The 19722-nt window shown below is 33.6% G+C and overlaps 1 protein-coding gene across 1 annotated transcript in view; it reads right to left on the bottom strand.

Moving 5' to 3' along the window:
• Positions 1-1065: 1065 nt before the first annotated feature.
• Positions 1066-19722, bottom strand: part of CDH9 (cadherin 9) — a 169248-nt gene continuing 150591 nt past the window's right edge. The window contains exons 9-13 of the mRNA XM_042952802.1: positions 13061-13233; positions 12526-12647; positions 7162-7279; positions 6795-7046; positions 1066-1553 (exon numbers count right to left, since the gene is read on the bottom strand). Of these exons, the coding sequence (XP_042808736.1) occupies positions 1066-1553; positions 6795-7046; positions 7162-7279; positions 12526-12647; positions 13061-13233 (1153 nt within the window). The remainder of the gene's footprint in view (positions 1554-6794; positions 7047-7161; positions 7280-12525; positions 12648-13060; positions 13234-19722) is intronic.

Genomic DNA, 19722 nt, shown 5'->3' with positions numbered 1-19722 from the left:
AAAACCCTCTAGTTTGTTGATACTCATTTTAAATGTCACCTGGCTTATATTCCATGAATTATCTGATGAGGAGAACAAAATCAGAACTATTCCTTTTCATTCTGAAAACTTCTGTTGAAGGAGAAAGAGTGATTTACATTTTTTCCCCTGATACATATAACATTTCTTACACATACTTCATATACTCTCAAATAAAATTCACTGGCTGATTCTATAGAAAAAATTATATAAAAACCATAATCATTCACAAGTATATTTATAATAGTTTATATTTCAAAGGTCTCATATCCTATTAATGGGTAGATATCAGTGGTTGAATAAGCATTTGTCCATATTCAAGTGGCAGAAACAAAAAATCATAACTTACACTAAAGCTCTTTTATAGTCTTGCTACATTCTAGTTCCAAATCACATGCAGTAACTTAGCTGTTTTTTCCCTGAGTAAATTGTGTTTTGTCTATAAAGATGTAAAAAATTTCTGTTATAATTGAGATCAGAACTGCTTCTAGGAAGTAAATAAAATGATATTTATTTTTATAAATACTAGTTTATTTCATAAAAATACAAAAATATAAATATACATTTATAAAAATATGAATGAATTAACACAAAGACATTCTTCAACTAAATAAATATGGCAGTAATAGTCATTCCTATTTCTTTAGGGATATATTTTCATATTAATTTACAAAGCAGTTGCACAATGTTTAATAGTAAAGGTGACTATAAGTCAGTTAAGAAAACATTTATAAAGTCTTTATATTTAAGGAAAGGCACAAAAAGCCTTTTATGTAATTTGTATTGATTATTGATGTGATATACTTTCGTTCAGAGATTGCTAGGCAAAGAGAGTGAACTGGTTATTATTACTTTTTTTAAAATCTATATCATTCATATTCATTCACAGAAACTTACTGATTAAGCAAACCCTTACTAAGACAACACCTACGTATTGTTTGTAATTTCAATTTTTAAAAAATTTCCTCCAAGGAAGAGAATGCAGGCCACTCAATCTAGTAACAAGAAGCGTACTTCCACTAACATGGATCAAGTCATACGATACTCTTAATCTCGGTCACTGTCATCACCCCCATACATATCAGCAAGCTTTTTAAAACGAGGTCCCCAGTCGCTGAGGTAATCATAATCTTGGTTACAATCGGCTGTGAGAGACTCCAAAGAACTGAGTGAATCGGCTATGGAATCATTGCCTTCGTAGGCGTATGTTGCCAGTGAATCATAAGGTGGTGCACTTGGGTCTGAGTCATTTTCTTTCAATCTTCGATGGATAAAATCTTGTACATCAATATTTTCCCACAGAGGCACAGTCCTCCTTATCTGAAAAATAGTTTCAGGCATTACATCTCTTCTAAGTTTACTGTCTTCTCTTGCTTCTGGATTCCTTAAGGTGCCAATGTCAAAAGCTTGGGTATCTTCTTCCCCACCACCTTCATCATTATAGGTCACAATGTTGTCACGGACATCGTCTTTTGAAATTATCAGAGGTTCCTTTTTTCTCTGCCTCTTCAGTGCAGCAAACAGCACAACTAAAACTATTCGTAATAACAACAACAATAACAACAACAAAGAGAAAATAGTGAAAGTCCATGATTCAGGTTTAAATTAAATATAGCACCCTTTGGAACAACAACAACAACAAAGAGAAAATAGTGAGATTCCATGGTTCAGGTTTAAATTAAATATAGCACATTTTGGAAAGGGAAGTTTGTGTGGTATGAGAGATGCTAAGATTTGTTTGGATAAAAAGTGACTATCCTACACAAATACACAGTGCCTTGGGCCAATGAGTAAATGTCCTGTATTGATAAAAGAGCAGATATTACAGTCCATTTATTTACTTTCAAGAGTCACTCTCCTGTAGAGCTCTGGCATTGAAAAATCCTTATTCAGTTATGGCTAATTCATTTAGCCAGCTGTTAATTATGTGATATCTCATTCCTTCCAACAGCAAACTTGCTTAACAATACTAAAATTCTAAAGCTACACTCATTATTAGCCCAAGATAAATTGAGCAATAATTTAATAGTTTCTTAATGACTCAATATATGCAAAACATCACTCATATACATGCATATATACATAAAAGTGCAATATATGTGTGTATATAATATATACAAAAATATATATGTGCTACTGATCTAATCCTTCTAATAGCTCTTATCTATTTAAATTCCTTTTTGGACCTGGTTTTGAAAGCCTACCTAAAATCTGAGCCATCACTCTATAAGCTCTGATATGGAATTCAAATTCTTACTTATCTTTTTTTTTTTTTTTTTTTTTTTAAATTTTTTTTTTAACGTTTATTTATTTTTGGGACAGAGAGAGACAGAGCATGAACGGGGGAGGGGCAGAGAGAGAGGGAGACACAGAATCAGAAGCAGGCTCCAGGCTCTGAGCCATTAGCCCAGAGCCCGACGCGGGGCTCGAACTCACGGGCCGTGAGATCATGACCTGAGCTGAAGTCGGACGCTCAACCGACTGAGCCACCCAGGCGCCCCAAATTCTTACTTATCTTTAACCTGTACTCATCTTACAAGATAGTTCAGATTAAAGATAGTTCAGACTAATTGTCTTGTTATTGAGGATTTCCTTGACTTATAGAAGTACATTGGAACTTTCTGGCTGACCTGTTATTTGTAATCCCTCTATTTGCTGTATCGTTTTATTTTTTATATACTTGTGTTATCAAATTAGTTGTGAACTCCCCACATGAAATATACTTTCTTATTTTTGTTATGTTACTAAATGTAACATATGCATATATGTGACAATGAATGTCTGTATGCAAAATAAATACATTTTGCAATTTACAAATACATTTAAAAGTAAGAAAAAATAAATAATTTCCAAAATATAAGTTTTTCATTGAAAATGGAACAAGTTCCTAATTTTGTATATAAGAAAAGTTAAAAATTAAATAAAGATAAACTTTCCCAAAACACACTTAGACATTGCATGAGAGAAATAAAAAACAGCTTTTCCTTAATTTAGGCAGCTAAATGTTTTGCTAATACTATTTAGGTTTTATTAAAAAACAAGAACATGTTGGCTCAAAAATCTATCATTTCTTTTCTTGATTTTTGTATTGAAATCACACAAAGCAAACTCATTTACATTGAAACCACACTTCACCATGGCCCTTGAGTTTCTTGTAACTCCTTTAAAGTCTGCCCAATGCTATTGTCCTATCAGCCAAAACACTTTCCTTAGCTCCTAATAATTGGTAGAAAGAATAAAAAAAAAAAATCATTAGTAACATCTTCAGTTAACCTCCATAGAATAGGCTCCGGGTGCTGAGCTATATTCAGAATCATTTTAGAGACAATAAAACAAAAAAACTACTCAATAAAAATGAGACATATCTCTATTTCCCCTATTAAAGGATGAACATAAGTTAATTAACTCAGCATAGATCTGAAATCCACCAATCTAGTGAATCATGAAGTAGAAAAAAGGTTTTTTTTATAAATTTAATATTGAATTAATTTATAAATTATCTACTTTCCTCAAAATTTTTATAAACTCTGGCTATAAAATAAGAACAACATAGTCAAATTATATTAAGGGCTCTTAGCTAATATAATATTTATTAATTCCCACAAATGGACCTTGGAACCTGTTCCTTTGTTGGGTCACAATTACCTGCTTCATTTCCCTAGACTGAGGTTATGTGAATGGAATTTAGAAAGGTAAAGATAATGAATAGAAAAAAGTATGTCATTATTTTTATTAATCTATTACTGGAATTTAGTATTTCTATTATGAATATCAGAATATACAAGTACTGTAGTGATAGTAACAGTATGTGTGACTATTAAACCAACAGGAATCATAGATATTTTATGTTGCATTTTAGTTATGATATATCTTAAATAATCATTAGACTTGCACTAGAATAAGGCACATATGACAATAATTAAACACATTTTGCTTTTGTTTCTTATTTAATTTGGATAAACATATTTCCTTTTTTTATATATCCTATTATTATTGATTTATTATTCTAAATAGTTCCCATAGTTTGATTCCCAAGGTGTCTAAGGAACTAAAACAGTTAAAAAGTCCTGCATCAGGTTTTAATCCTCGACTTTGCCTTGTAACATAGACAAACTCTAATAACTATATTTCTTCAAACTGTAAAGGTAGGTCTGAGATATTATTGTCCATGCTATATCACTGTCTTGCAAAGAGGCAACTCTTCTAACTATAGAAATTTAGTAACTGTGTGCAAACAACAGGTGTTGGTGAAGATGTGGAGAAAAAGGAACTCTCTTGCACTGTTGGTGGTAATGCAATCTGGTGCAGCCACTCTGGAAAACAGCATGGAGGTTTCTCAAAAAGTTTAAAATAAAAGTACCCTATGATTCAGCCATTGCACTACCAGATATTTACCCAAAGAATACAAATATACTAATTCATTACCTACAATAGCCAAATCATGGAAATAGCCCAAGTGTACATCCACAGATGAATGGATAAATGGATAAAGAAGATAAATAAATAAATAAATAAATAAATAAATAAATATATATATATATATACACACACATACATATGTATACATATATGTATGTATATATACATACACACATACATATGTATACATATGTATGTGTGTATACACATGTATGTATGTGTGTGGAGATATATATATACACACACACACATACGTATGTATATATATATATACATATATATACGTATGTATATTATATATATATGTATATATGTATATATACATACGTATGTGTGTGTGTGTGTATATATATATATATATATATATATATATATATATATATCTCCACACACACAATGAATATTACTCAGACATAAAAAAGAATGAAATCTTGCCATTTGCAACAATGTGGACAGAGCTAAAGAGTATTATGCTAAGTGAAATAAGTCAGAGAAAGACAAATACCCTATGATTTCACTCATATGTGGAATCAACATGGGAAATAAGAGAGAGGCATAAAACAGACTGTTAACTATAGGGAACAACTTGAGGGTTACTGGAGGGGAACTGTGTGTGGGGGGGATGGGTTAAATGGGTGATGGGGATTAAGGAGTGCACTTGTGATGAGCACAGTGTGTTTATGGAAGTGTTGATACTGTACACCTGAAATTAAAACTACATTGTACATTAACTAAATGGAATTCAAACAAAAACTTTTTAAAAAGATGAAATCACAGCAAAAATGTTTTAGGAACTTTGATAATGAAACCTTCTGAATTAGAAACAATTTTAACTAAAATAATAGAAAATCCCTCCATCTTTATGCAGTCGGTCGGGAAGGTGGAAAACAAGAAATGTGTGCCTTCTATATTGTATAGGGCAGGAAGGTGACCGAGTTCTCAAAATAAAGAAACAGCCTTGTAGGATTTCTGCTTAGAAAAAACTGTTAAACAATGTAGTGTCATAAGACATAGTATGTAAGCTTATTAGGGGGCGCTTTTGTTTCCTCATGTATGCATGTGTGTCTTTGTGTATTATCTTAATATAGAAATTTAAAAGTCAAATTTAAAATATGCATATTTCCATGTTGTCCTAAATTAGGAAAGTAGAGCTATGTGACCAAATAAAACAATATAATATCAGTAGCACTTAGCTGAAAGGTAAGCCAAAATTGATACTTCATGGGAATACAAAAAATATTTTACAGAAGAGCTGAACTTTCTAGCAGCAGTTCTGAGATGTGGACTGGTGTTGGTGTATGTATGTTCTAAAGCACCCTGAAAAAATGTTTTTCTAAATAGTTGGATCATTTGAACTGAGACAAATGTTTTCCCCTCACTTTTATCAATCCCCCACTGAAGTCGCATAAGGATATCTGGCCAGAGGGATTTCATCCAGATTGCTTGAAAGGATTTGCGGTGAAAAGGAGCCAGCACATATGAGCATTGGAACATAAATTTGGCTGGCTCTCATGCCCTAAGCATAAGCATTTTGGATAAGCATTTTGGATGAATATTTGATGGAAACAATTTTGGGGGGAATGTTTTACAGTGGAACAACTGTTTAATTGAATTAAATCGTTGTCCTGTTAGGGCATGCTCAAATCAAACATTTGCTATAGCAAGCATGACTTTATTTAGAAAATACTGCAGGACTACGTAGACCACAATGCCATACTGATATTTTTAAAAATGAACTTAAACCTTTAATTTGCACCTATGTTCAAATTGTATCAATAAAATGCTCATCTTATATTGACAATTTAATTGCATTTGCCAACTGGGTGTCTAATATACATAACTTGGTATTTGTTAGATATATTGTTTGTAAAGGTAGTCTTTGACTTTGAGAATAATGGTTTAGAAGGAGAATTCTGAAATAGACTAATATATTGAACGCTATTTAAAACACTTTCTAAATGACTGAATTTATGTAAGTTACTTAGTCTTCCTTGAGAAGAACCAGAGTATCCATCTTATGGAGTTGATACAAAAAGTAAATCAGTTGTAAAAGTAAATGTCCTGAGAACAGTGACCATGATTAGCTAGTACTAAACAGTATAATACAAAATAGATTTTAAAATGTGTGTGTATACATGCATAAGGCATGAGCTGTTAGCTCTGTTTTTCATCTCTAGAAAGCTAGTCCTATCCTCAGAGACAACTAGATTTTTTTTCAAATCGAAAGAACAATTTCAATAAAGAGTTAAAAATGTCAATCTTTCACTCTAGAGAAGTGTGCTTTTCAGTAGCCCCATCACTGAACAGTGCAGGAGAGACTTATTTGAGTCAAATGAACATTCAGAGGCAGAGCTTACCAAGGAGTATGATGATGCAGAGAAGGATGGCGATCAGAGCCCCTGTGCTGAGACCGGCCGAGAGGACCAAGGCCTCTGCATTGCAGGACTGCATGTTTCCTTGATTATCACAAGCGCACACACGGATAGTGAGTGTGCCGGTGCTGCTTTGAATTGGATAATCATTGTCAAATATTAAAATCGGTAGTAGATAGGTGCTCATTTTGTTGCGGCTATACCCGTCTTTTCGAGTCATGATTCCTGCTGTATTATCTAAAAAAAAAAAAAAAAAAAGAAAAGAAAAAAAAAAGTGGGGGAAACAATTGAGTCCAGTCTTTAATTTTAGAACATAAGGCCTTATAATTTTACTTTTAAAAATATTCTATACCTTTATTATCTACAATGGTGAAGTTCGGATTGAGAGGAAATTCTGGCACTGGTTCAAAGAAAAATTTGTGGCCTCGGGGAGGATCATCTCTGTCCATGACACTGACAGTCTGAATCAGCTGAAACCAAGTCAATAAATGAAATAAAGCACAAGAAAAAGCAATGCATGTTGTTTTTATAGGACATTTTAAATCAGTGTTTGGGTTTTAAAAATATCACTGACATTAAATAAATAAAAAGAGCCCATTTTCAGAAATTATGGCAAAGCTTTTTATGGTTCTGTATAATATAACAATTAGTTAAGGATAAAAAAATGTCCATCAAGTATTACCATGCAAGGTATCTCTATGAATTATTGTCCGATTCCCAGTCGCTGCAATATCCAACCTTAAAGAAAAATTCAATCACTCCAACATCTCCTCTTTTAACATTGTTAGAATGTCCCAGTGTGTTTTAATAATAATTGGTTACCAATCTGTTGCCTCCACTAAATAACGATTGTCTCAAAGGCAGAGAACATAACAGATGCACTTTTCAAAAACAAAAGTGCTTAGCACAGCCACTCTTACAGATCAAGGACACTATGAATATAGTTTTGAAACAATGAGTAATATGCCACATGATACTAGAAAGCAAAAGATTTTAAAGCTAGGGGGCACCATAACTACAATCACATTGCATAGTTTATTCAACTTATTTCTTTTTCTTTTAGTGGTATTTGCAAAGCTTAGAAAGAGATACAAATAAATGCTTTTAAGGTTTCATAAAATCAGTGTTGACGTTGAGAAATTATGACACCTCTTAGCTGTGCTTGCTGTAAGTTACAGGTGTGCCCTCGTGTGAAGACGAAGCTGCAAATTACAGGTCACGCAAAAAATTCTATTGAACATTTTACAGTGGAAAAAGCACCAAGCTACACATCGGGTGCCTGTTTTCCTAGTCCTGGGTCTGCCATCTGTGTGGCTTGAAATCACAGCCACTTAATTACTCTTACTTTCAAATTTCTTTTCCACAAAAACAGTTGCGCCACTCGCTTAGAGGCATAGTAGTCCGACTTCTGTGATGAACAACTGTTGGAATTTCATAGTAGTTTGGCATATCCACAGTTTTTGTTACTGTGAACCTTCTGTAGCCATACTAACCTGATGACTCACTAGTCAATGTTTTTTCCTGTTTTAATACTAAGTAGGATTTCATTCATTTTATTGACAGAGTGGCATGTAACCTTACGCTTCTTTATATAATTCTTCTGTATGTGTATAATTATTAAGAGAAATTTAATGCACATTTTCTCCTTAGAAGATTGGGTCATGACATAGAAAAAAATACTTTTAAGACTTCAGCACTTTTGCTTAACCTCCTGTTCCATATTGGCAATGGTATATCCAATATTTAGCAATATTTTATTTTATTTTTTAACGTTTATTTATTGTTGAGAGACAGAGACAGAGCATGAGCATGGGAGGGGCAAACAGAGGAGGAAACACAGAATCCAAAGCATGCACCAGGCTCTGAGCTGTCAGCACAGAGCCCGACGTGGGACTTGAACCCACAAACCGCGAGATCATGACCTGAGTCGAAGTTGGCGCTTAATGGACTGAGCCACCCAGGCGCCCCATGATATTTAGCAATATTTTAAATCATAAACAATGTAGGTCCTCTAGTTATACGGCAGAGTTCTTGAAGTGATTAGATCAGCCATTGTTTAAGCATATTTTAACAGAGAATACATATCCGTAGCTTAAAATACATTTTTAACCTTGTTACTTTTAACAAGCAAATTGTTATGTGTCAGGTATAGAAACAACGACAGAAATTTTAATACTAATAGTATCTATTAAAATAATTTTTAGTTCAGATCAGTTATTTTTATCAAATATTAATTTGTAATACATATCAATTACTCACATGAAAAGCATATTAATAGACAAATGAGTAAAGAATATCTATACACTGTTGTCAATTGACTTCTTTCTCTACAAGACATATGTTCAAATCCTAATTTCCAGTACCTGTGAATGTGATCTTATTTGGAAACAGGCTCTCGTAGATGCAATCAAGTTAAGATGAAACCGTGGTGGATTAGTGTGGACCCTAATCCAATGACTGGATTTTTCCCATAAGAAGAGGGAAATAGGGATACAGATAGAATGTCACGGGACAGTGTATGCAGAGATTGGAGTAATTCTTATAAACCAAGGGATGCCAATGGTTTCTGGCACTCACAGGGGCTAGGAAATGGCAAGAAAGAGTCTACTCCTAGAGTTTATAGAGAGGGGATGGCCTGCTGACACGTTGATTCCAGACTTTATTCTCCAGAACTGTATGAGAGCACATTTCTGTTTTAAGCTTTCTAGTTTGTGGTAATTTCTCATGGTAGCCTTAGGAAACTAATACAGTTGTGAAAATGGCCACACATTTATGAAAAATGTTCAGCTCAAATAATGTTGGGAGGATCCGTGTTAAAATTATTATGAGATATTATTTTTCGGTAGACATTTTAAAATCTAGTGTTGCCCACTAAATAGGCAGTCATCCACTAGATATATGACATATTTAGACAACTATTTGGAGGTATTGATGAACATTTACATATCAAATTTATTCCTACTTTGAAGGTTGTATCAAAGGAAAAGAATACCAGGTAGTATATAAATATAGATGTACTATAAGGCTCATTATAGTGCTGTCTGCTGAGTTAATATTTTGTTTGTAAACCAAATTTCCATTTTAAGTGGGTAGTTGAATAAACTGATGAATGTATAGCTATGCTGTAAAAATTCAGCATCGGTTTAAAAATAATCATTTGCTGAACTGAGAGTATGTCCATTACATGTTGCAAAGTGAAAAAAGAAAAACAATTTTTAATCCAGATAACTATGTAATGATGCTTTTTTGGCAAGTAAGAATAAGAATAAGAATACCCCAATTCTATCTTTTGTGTATGCAAGTGGAATATGGTACATATCTCTGTCTTAGTCTACTTGCTTGGGCTGCCGTAAAAATTATGCAGCCTGGATGGCTTCAATGGCAGAAATTTATTTTTCTCACAGTTCTGGAGACTGGAAGTCTGAGATCAAGGTCTGTGAGAGCTTTCTTTCGGGCTTGCAGACAGCTGCCTTCTTGCTACGTCCTTACAATGCCTCTTCCCACAAAAAGAGAGAGAGGGAGAGTGATCTATCTGTTGTCTCTTCCTTAAAGGACACTAATCCTTTCAGATCATAGCCCTAACCTTATGATCTCATTTAACTTTATTTGCTTCCTTAAAAGCTCTATCTCCATACTGGGGGTTAGGGTTTCAAATGAACATTTCGTCCATTGCAATCTCTATTGGCATAAAAAGACTGTATTTCACTTTTATTTTCTGTGTTTAAAAAAACATGATGGAGGGGTGCCTGGTGTCTAAGTTGGTTGGGCATCCGATTTCCGCTCAGGTCATGATCTCATAGATCATGAGTTCAAGCCCTGAGTTGGGCTCTGTGCTTACAGCTCAGAGCCTGGAGCCTGCTCAGATTCTGTCTCCCTCTCTCTCTGCCCCTCCCCTGCTCACACTCTGCCTGTCTCTCTCCTTCAAAAATAAATAAATATTAAAAAAATAAGTAAAATAAAATAAAAAACATGATGAAATTATATATGATTCTTAACACCCACCCACTTTTTCCTTAAAAAATATCTTAAAAGTTAACTTGTTAAAATTTCCTTCAATGAAATTTGTACGGTTACTATCATTTGTAAAATACTATATTAGTGTCAAAAATGAACATATTCTGCAGTTGCTTAAAGTTACTTTAGAGATATCTTATATATGAGGGAACTTTGCAAGAGGACTTTGTAACTCTTGTACAAGCAGTCTCTTTTTATCTCAATAAGATTAAAGTTGAAAAAGCACAAAGTATAATTATCAAACCAAAATGTCTTGCCTGAGAGATTAAAAGAGGAAAATGTAATCAACAAGATAATTATTTTGATTCCCATTATACTAACACAGAACAATTTCATGTTCATACTTCATGTGTTATTTAGTAATGTATTTCCATTCTATTCTTTTTTTTTCAATATATGAAATTTATTGTCAAATTGGTTTCCATACAACACCCAGTGCTCATCCCAAAAGGTCCTCAATACCCATCACCCACCCTTCCCTCCCTCCCACCCCCCATCAACCCTCAGTTTGTTTTGAGTTTTTAACAGTCTCTTATGCTTTGGCTCTCTCCCACTCTAACCTCTTTTTTTTTTTTTTTTCCTTTCCCTCCCCCATGGTTTCTGTTAAGTTTCTCAGGATCCACATAAGAGTGAAAACATATGGTATCTGTCTTTCTCTGCATGGCTTATTTCACTTAGCATCACACTCTCCAGTTCCATCCACGTTGCTAAAAAGAGCCATATTTCGTTTTTTCTCATTACCATGTAGTACTCCATTGTGTACATAAACCACAATTTCTTTATCCATTCATCAGTTGATGGACATTTAGGCTCTTTCCATAATTTGGCTATTGTTGAGAGTGCCGCTATAAACATTGGGGTACAGGTGCCCCTATGCATCAGTACTCCTGTATCCCTTGGGTAAATTCCTAGCAGTGCTATTGCTGGGTCATAGGGTAGATCTATTTTTAATTTTCTGAGGAACCTCCACACTGTTTTCCAGAGTGGCTGCACCAATTTGCATTCCCACCAACAGTGCAAGAGGGTTCCCGTTTCTCCACATCCTCTCCCGCATTTATAGTCTCCTGATTTGTTCATTTTGGCCACTCTGACTGGCATGAGGTGATATCTGAGTGTGGTTTTGATTTGTATTTCCCTGATAAGGAGCGACGTTGAGCATCTTTTCATGTGCCTGTTGGCCATGTGGATGTCTTCTTTAGAGAAGTGTCTATTCATGTTTTCTGCCCATTTCTTCACTGGGTTATTTGTTTTTTGGGTGTGGAGTTTGGTGAGCTCTTTATAGATTTTAGATACTAGCCCTTTGTCTGATATGTCATTTGCAAATATCCATTCTATTCTTGAATATAACTCAGTTTCAACATCATTATGAATCCAGGTAGAAACTATTTCTTATAGATAGATAGATAGATAGATAGATAGATCTATATGTATAGATATTTATTATATACCAGTATATATATTAAAGCATATGTTACAACTTTTTCTAATATATCATGGGTTCCATAATAGAAACCACTTCAAAAGTTACCTTTTTAGATCACTGTGAATGTTCTGGTAAGGGGAGATAAACAGGTGACAAAGAGGAATGGCAATAGTTTGCATGAAAAAAAAAAAAAAAGATTTGTTCAAGTGAATTAATATAATGGTACCTGCCTTTGGAAACAGGAAAAAACAAATTTAAGTTTATAATGATTTTATTTACCTGCCCAGGCTTTGCATTTTCACAAACAAATGTTTCATAGTACATGGCAAATTCCGGAGCATGGTCATTTATATCTAGAATTCTGATGAAGACAGGGATGTGGCTACTTTGTTTTGAGTTATCTGCAACAAGAACATGTGTAAGACTTCAGTCTCATTTACAGAGAAGCGGTGACACCACTCTCCCCATTTGTAACTTAGCAACAGATCATTTATGTGGTATTCACTTTCTCAATTGGATTGCTGATGAATATCTCAGCTTGCTTACATGGTCCAGATGGAAAGCATGATTAAAAAGAGGAGAATATGATTGAGAATGAAGTATTATTATTTATAAGACATAATTTTCTTAGATTACTTATTTTTATGAGGTTAGATTATATTTCCATCCTACAGTAAGCTATAAGAGAAAATTAAATTTAAAAAGTGGATATTTGATAATCATTAAATAATATAATATCCAACACATGCTCAGGCTGCTAACGATAAAATTATTTCACTCAAGAAATAGAGTGTACTTATTGCTGTTATTTTACCACTTTGGTGTTCAGATGGATGTATTTCCCACTCACTTATTTCTGTGGCTGTAATGGTGATGTTGTGCCAAGGAGATGATTCCCGGTCCAGGGGTTTCAAAGTGAAAATAGAGCCATTTTCGGAGTGAATACTAAAAATCCGGTCCATATCAGTATGCCGATCAATGGAGTATCTGGCAGAAAAGAGATTCATGAATCTAGGCATTATTTTAAGATTATTAGTTCATCTACTATTTCTTAAAAGTTATAGGCAATTCAAACAATGTTCTCATAAAGTCATGACAGTAAAATGCTGATAACTTTCTTGAATTTTTATTTAATGTAACTGTCACTTAGACGATTTGATATGTTTGGCCTTTTCCATCATTACTATTCTATGATTGTGTGACTTTAGAGTTATTATTTATACTCAGGAATACTTGCAGCAGCCTTTGAGTGAGTTTTTAATTGTCACTTGATTTACTTATCCTATCATAGACCTATTGCAGTGCTTGAGACATATTAAGTAGTCATATTAAATTTGATGGAGTCAGTTGCATAGATAAATTGAAATTATGTTAAAAAGAAACATAAGAACTTGTCCACAGAGTCCTTATGGCTATAAGTGAATAGAGAAACTGTTGTAAAATACTTTGCTCTTGAATGGCTCTCTTTTAGGGAACATATCAGCTGAATCAAAGGTCATCCTCCAATCTATTCCTCTGACCTATTCCAGATAAAAATGAAATGACATATTACACAGAGTTCCATGACTCTTTCTCATCAGGGTTGGATATGGACACTCTATGATTGGCAAAATAATGCCTCCTCATGTCCCCCAAAGGATGCCTACTTCTTAATCCCTGAAACCTATGGATATGTTACTTTACATGGTAAAAGTAACTTTGCAAATGTGATTAAGGTTAAAGTCATTGAGAAGGAAGACTATTCTTAATTACCTAGATAAGCCTAAATGAATCATGCAAACCATTTAAAGTGGATGAAGAAGGCAGAGATGTGCTCTAGAGAAATGAGACAGGAGGGAAAAAAAGAGATTTAAAGTATGGAAAGGAATTGATCTCTTATTGCTGGCTTTGAGGATTGCAGGAAGGGGTATCATGCCAAAGGATGCAGGCCACCTCTAGAAACTCAGAATGAACCTTCAGCTGAAAGACAGCAAGAAAATAAGAATTACAGTCCTGCAACTGCAAGGAACTGAAATCTACTAATAACCTAAATGAGGAAGGAAACGATTGCTCTCCTACCGTGTCCAGACAGGAATATGGCCCTGTCCACAGTAACATCTTTAGCCCAGTGAGATTCATCCCAGATCTCGAACCCATAAAACTTTAAGATAATAAATTTAAGTTACTTTAGGCACTAAGTTTATGGTAATTTGCTATGGCAGCAATAGAAGGCTGTAATGTAATCATAAGAAAGATCTTTTAAAAGGCTAGCTTATAATAAAATACCTTAGGTCAGGCCATGTTAGGCTGTACTAACACATCTCTTTGAGATTTCTGCTGCTGAGTATCTAATTAAGCCATATAGGAAAATAAGTGTTTCTCAAACATTAACATTCATATTAATTACATTGGGATTTATTTATTTATTTATTTATTTATTTATTTATAATTATTTAAAAATTTTGTTTTTAATGTTTATTCATTTTTGAGAGACAGAGAGTGACAGAGCATGAGTGGGGGAGGAGCAGAGAGAGAGAGGGAGACACAGGATCTGAAGCAGGCTCCAGGCTCTGAGCTGTCAGCACAGAGCCCAGCACAGGGCTCGAACCCATGAACCAGGAAATCATGACCTGAACCAAAGTCGGATGCTTAACTGACTGAGCCACCCAGGCACCCCTACATTGGGATCTTTTTAAAAACGGATTCTAATTCAGTAGGTCAGGTGTTGGAGCTGGGATTTTGTATTTCTAACAAACATCTTAGGTCAATCCCATGTTGTAAGACTTTAGACAAGACTTAATATAGTAAAGCTATATACCATGGGATAAACTGTTCAGAATAAAGATGGAAAAAGGAAGAAAATGACAGACAACAAAGAAACTAATCAACATCTGATGTAGTTCTCATTTTTCTAAATATCTTATTAAAGTCACTTAACAAATGAACTCCTTTTTGATCTGGTGAATTTGGAAATTACAGCTCCCATTATAAATCTGTAATATATTCACTATCAAACATTGACTTTCATAAACATAAGTAATAGAAATTGAGCAGCCAGTGTTCCTTTTTTTTTTTTTTGCTTCCAAGATTTTATTTAAATTCAAATTAGTTAGCATATAGTATAATATTGGTTTCAAGAGTAGAATTTAGTGATTCATCAATTACATACAACATCCAGTGCTCATCTCAACAAGTGCCCTTCTTAATTCTCATTGCCCATTTAGCCCAAATCCTCCTGCCTACCTCCCCTCCAGCAACCCCCAGTTTGTTCTCTACAGTTAAGTAGTTAAGAGTCTCTTATGGTTTACCACCCACACTGCTTTTATCTTATTGTTCTAAACATTGTGAAACATTTGTAATTTAAAAAATATTTGATGAAAATACATTTAGGTTTTCTATGATTTTTTTGTTTGTTTGCTTTGGTTGTTTTAAAAAAGAGCCTGTGATTTAGTCTATGGCTATAAGACCTATATTGAACTTAAAGGATCCATTAGTAAACTCAGATTTCCAAAATAATTATAATAATTTAACATCATAGGCCTTGCCTAATTTATTTTATGCTAAATTTTATAAAATGATTGTCTCAACTGACAGATACTATTTCAAAGTAAGTATTTGAGCATGTGGGAAAAAAAATACGTATGTACTGGATTTCATCTCAAAGGTGGAATAGCTAAAAACTTTGCATGGTTGGTTTTAGATTCTTGTCTGTACCTTAGTCTCAAAATATAAAACCAGTCCAGTCACCTTCTTGCCCTTTGGAAGAGTTGTGCAATGGGCAGTAGAGCTACATGGAAATGGTAGTATCTTCTCACTTTTTCAATAATCATAATGATAATTTTTCTACATGGTGTTATGAAAATAATTTGGGAGATTTGAAAAAACCTTATATAATATATGGTCACTGCCTAATACTAGTGATACTTTTGATGTAGGAACTCCTAAACAGATCACTAGAACCAAGATATAAAAATCAATATATAAAATACATAATGGCGTATGCATATATCTCCTAGGAACAAAAGTTCTATCAGATTTTAACCAACAATTCAATGTCAGACAAGGATCTGAGATGACTCTTATTTTTCAAATAACTATTAATATACTAAAATTGAGGACAACGGTCATATTAAATTTTTTCTTTTTAATCACTATTGCTTAATACATGCCTAAAAAAAAAATACAGTGTTTCCTATCTCTAGAGGTCAAGTCTCCTATAACTTAGTTCCTAACGTGGACTAGGAAAGTCATTAGAACATTTTTTAAAATGTTCCATTTTACTTAAATAGTTACACCAAATTCTGCTCATGAATAAAACAAACCTAAAATGAACACAAAGAAAGCACAGTAAAAGAACATAACTCAACCACATCTATGTATTGAATGGAATTCAATTTATAATATTTGCCTGAATATATATGTATTTTTTTCATTGTTGGAAAAGTCAATAGCAACCATTATCTGCTTATGGCTAAACAGACATTGGATTTCTTCATACTGTTTGAATTGCAGATCAAAATTAAAAAAAAATCCTTTATGTTTATTATTACTTGCCCTAGAGATTAGCATGGGTGTTTCTATGATTGAGGAATAGCTAACAATTCTAACCTTATGTTAGTCCAGATTTGACTCACTTGGAACTTATGTGGGACCAAAATAGGTCTGGGTTTCTGACTGTTCTACGCTTAGATTCAATCTTGAAAGGCACTACTTTTCAGGTTGAGACTTCATGATGGAGAACCACTTTGACAATTTAGAAATAGCTCAGTTTAACATGAATACTGCCAACTTCCAGGTCTATATTTGCCCTAGTGCAAATGATGTCTCACAATTTGTCAAAACCCAGAAATATTTTTCTTTTATCCAGCAGCCAGTATTCTATTTTCAACACAGAATGGGGCATTTTTATTTGCCTATTAATAATAAATACAGTGGATTACCACAGATGACCAGAAAGAACCTGATAAACACTTAACACAGAACAAAGCTATCTCTGTGTTCTAGTAGACGGCCTATTAAAACAACACTATTTTATTGATCTCCTTACATTTAAGTTTGAGCAATAAGTTTTGTTTTTTTTTTAAAAAAGACCACTGGTATAATTTTTTAACTGAACACCTTCTGCAACAACAGGATGTGCAGAAACAGCAAATAAGTAAAAAGCACAAGAGAACTGAGGTGTGGAAGTGAACTCTGGTTTTACTTTGCTTTTAATTTTTAATGTTCTCCCATTAAGAATCTAACACGTACCAGATCCCTGCATTTTCATCTAGCACAATAAAATATGTAAAGTAAATTACAGACACCAGAACAAATCAGTACTATGCAGAAATATGTCAAAGATAGCATTCCCTTTCCTTTCCTGAATTCCAGGTACATCTTTCCCTGACTAAGTCAATACAATTAGGTAATAAGTTTGTTCTTTTCTTTCAATCCACTGCTTTCCAGAAATGTGTTTTCTATCTATGACCTATGGAAGTTTCATTGTCCTTCAAAATGAGAATGTGGCTATATAATGCTTGAATGAATAGTTCAAATCTTTTTGTTGTTGTTTTTTCAAATATTAGTGGCATTATTTTTATTTTAAAAAATTTTTAATGTGTTTTAGTTTTGAGAGACAGACAGAGACAGAGCACAAGTGGGGAAGGGCAGAGAGAGAGGGAGACAAAGAATCTGAAGCAGGCTCCAGGCTCTGATCTGTCAGCACAGAGCCTGACACAGGGTTTGAACCCACCAATCATGAGATCATGACCTGCGCCAAAGTCAGACACAACCAACTGAGCCACCCAGGTACCCACCATTATTTTTAAATAATCATAATTTGTAAATAAATAATAATAATTATCCTACTCTATAATAAAATCAGGCAACTATTAAGGAAACTGTTACACACACACACACACACACACACACACACATACACACTTATTCACCAATTTCAGCTTAGGGTGGAATCATGTACATTTTCCTGAAGCAACACTAAAAAAGCATTTTTTTTCCATCAGGTTTGTTGTGTACATACTTCTCACTTTGCAGTAAAAAAGATTTCTTCTAAAATTTGTTGAACTTTAAATGTTGAGTATAAAATAGGTGTGAAATGAGACAACATGTTCTTTCAGAACCTGTAAAGCTATAATCAACCCTATAACTTGAGAAATCCATGATTACTAATGGGGTGAAACAGAACTGACAACAGCTGCTAATTGTAATCATAATTTCATGTTGCAAGTGGCAGATGTATTTCAGAAAATATGTTTGATGAACAGATTTACTGGTGAGTGAGAAATAGTTCCTCAGATTTCCCTGGAAAATATTTGTCCATGATGATTATCATAGCCTATTTTCTGCTCTAGGGATCAGTCATCCTTCTAAATTCTATAAGAGCAAACAAAAGAGTCACATATTACGATGTTGTCTCCTTGTTGAATTATTGCTAGTTTTTCACACTGTAATTTGATACATAAATGTTTTCTTTGCATATATCTTTATGCAAACAGGAATCAGCCTATATGTTAACAGGCTTGGCAATATTTTAGAAATACAATTGAGGATAAATTTGTTTCTTCAATACTTTTCTTCTTTGTCATAATTTCTGAGATTTTATAGGGAAACCACTGTACATTGTTTCTTTCTTTATACTTGAGTACTCTATAAAACAAATATTTTGGGGACAGATATAAACTTAAAATGTACCAGCCACTTTTATATACTATGAAGCAAGGTTGCAAGTTTATCAGTCTCTGAGCTAGAAATTTTACTGCTAAAATTGTATCCTGAGGAGATTCCAGATATAGAAAAGTATATATTTATATATGCACTGAGCATATTATATATCTATATCTATGTCTGTTTACATCTGTGTCTAATACATATATATACAGGTTGAAAGACTGTTTGCAACTAAATTTCCATCAACCATGTATCACCTACATGGTAGTGTGTTATTTATACAATAGAAGTTTATTGAGTAGATTAATGGCATTATCAAATATTCGCAATTAATAAAAATACATACACCTCTATATATTATAATGATCTCTACTTACTAAAATTAGGTGATTGATAAATTGAAAGTTTCAATACTTGATAAAAATAGAATAAAATGCCACTGAAGTATCTATTGAGAAGAGAATTATACCTGTCTTCTTTGCCACAAAATTTCCTGTGTAAGAATGACTAAATATGTTGATCAAAAACATGTTTAAAATGATATTTTGAATGTCCCTTTGTAACAACTATAGAATAACAAGGGTTGGATTTGCCAGCTCCCTACACACACACACACACACACACACACACACACACACAATCCACTAACACTAAATGAAATATATGAAACAATTATTTTTGAAGGATTAGACACCAGAGAACAATGACCATAATCTCAGAGAAAAGAGAAAGATATGAAATGATACATAAGACTTCCTTAGTTTGCTGCCAGGGGGAGGTTCCAGACAGTGAAACAGAAAGTGGGATCCCAGATGGAGTCTGTCAGCC

The sequence above is a fragment of the Panthera leo genome, chromosome A1 (assembly GCF_018350215.1).
Source record: "Panthera leo isolate Ple1 chromosome A1, P.leo_Ple1_pat1.1, whole genome shotgun sequence".
Lineage (NCBI taxonomy): Eukaryota > Metazoa > Chordata > Mammalia > Carnivora > Felidae > Panthera > Panthera leo.
Note: the sequence above shows the minus strand (reverse complement) of the source record. Positions and strands in the feature narration are given on the sequence as shown.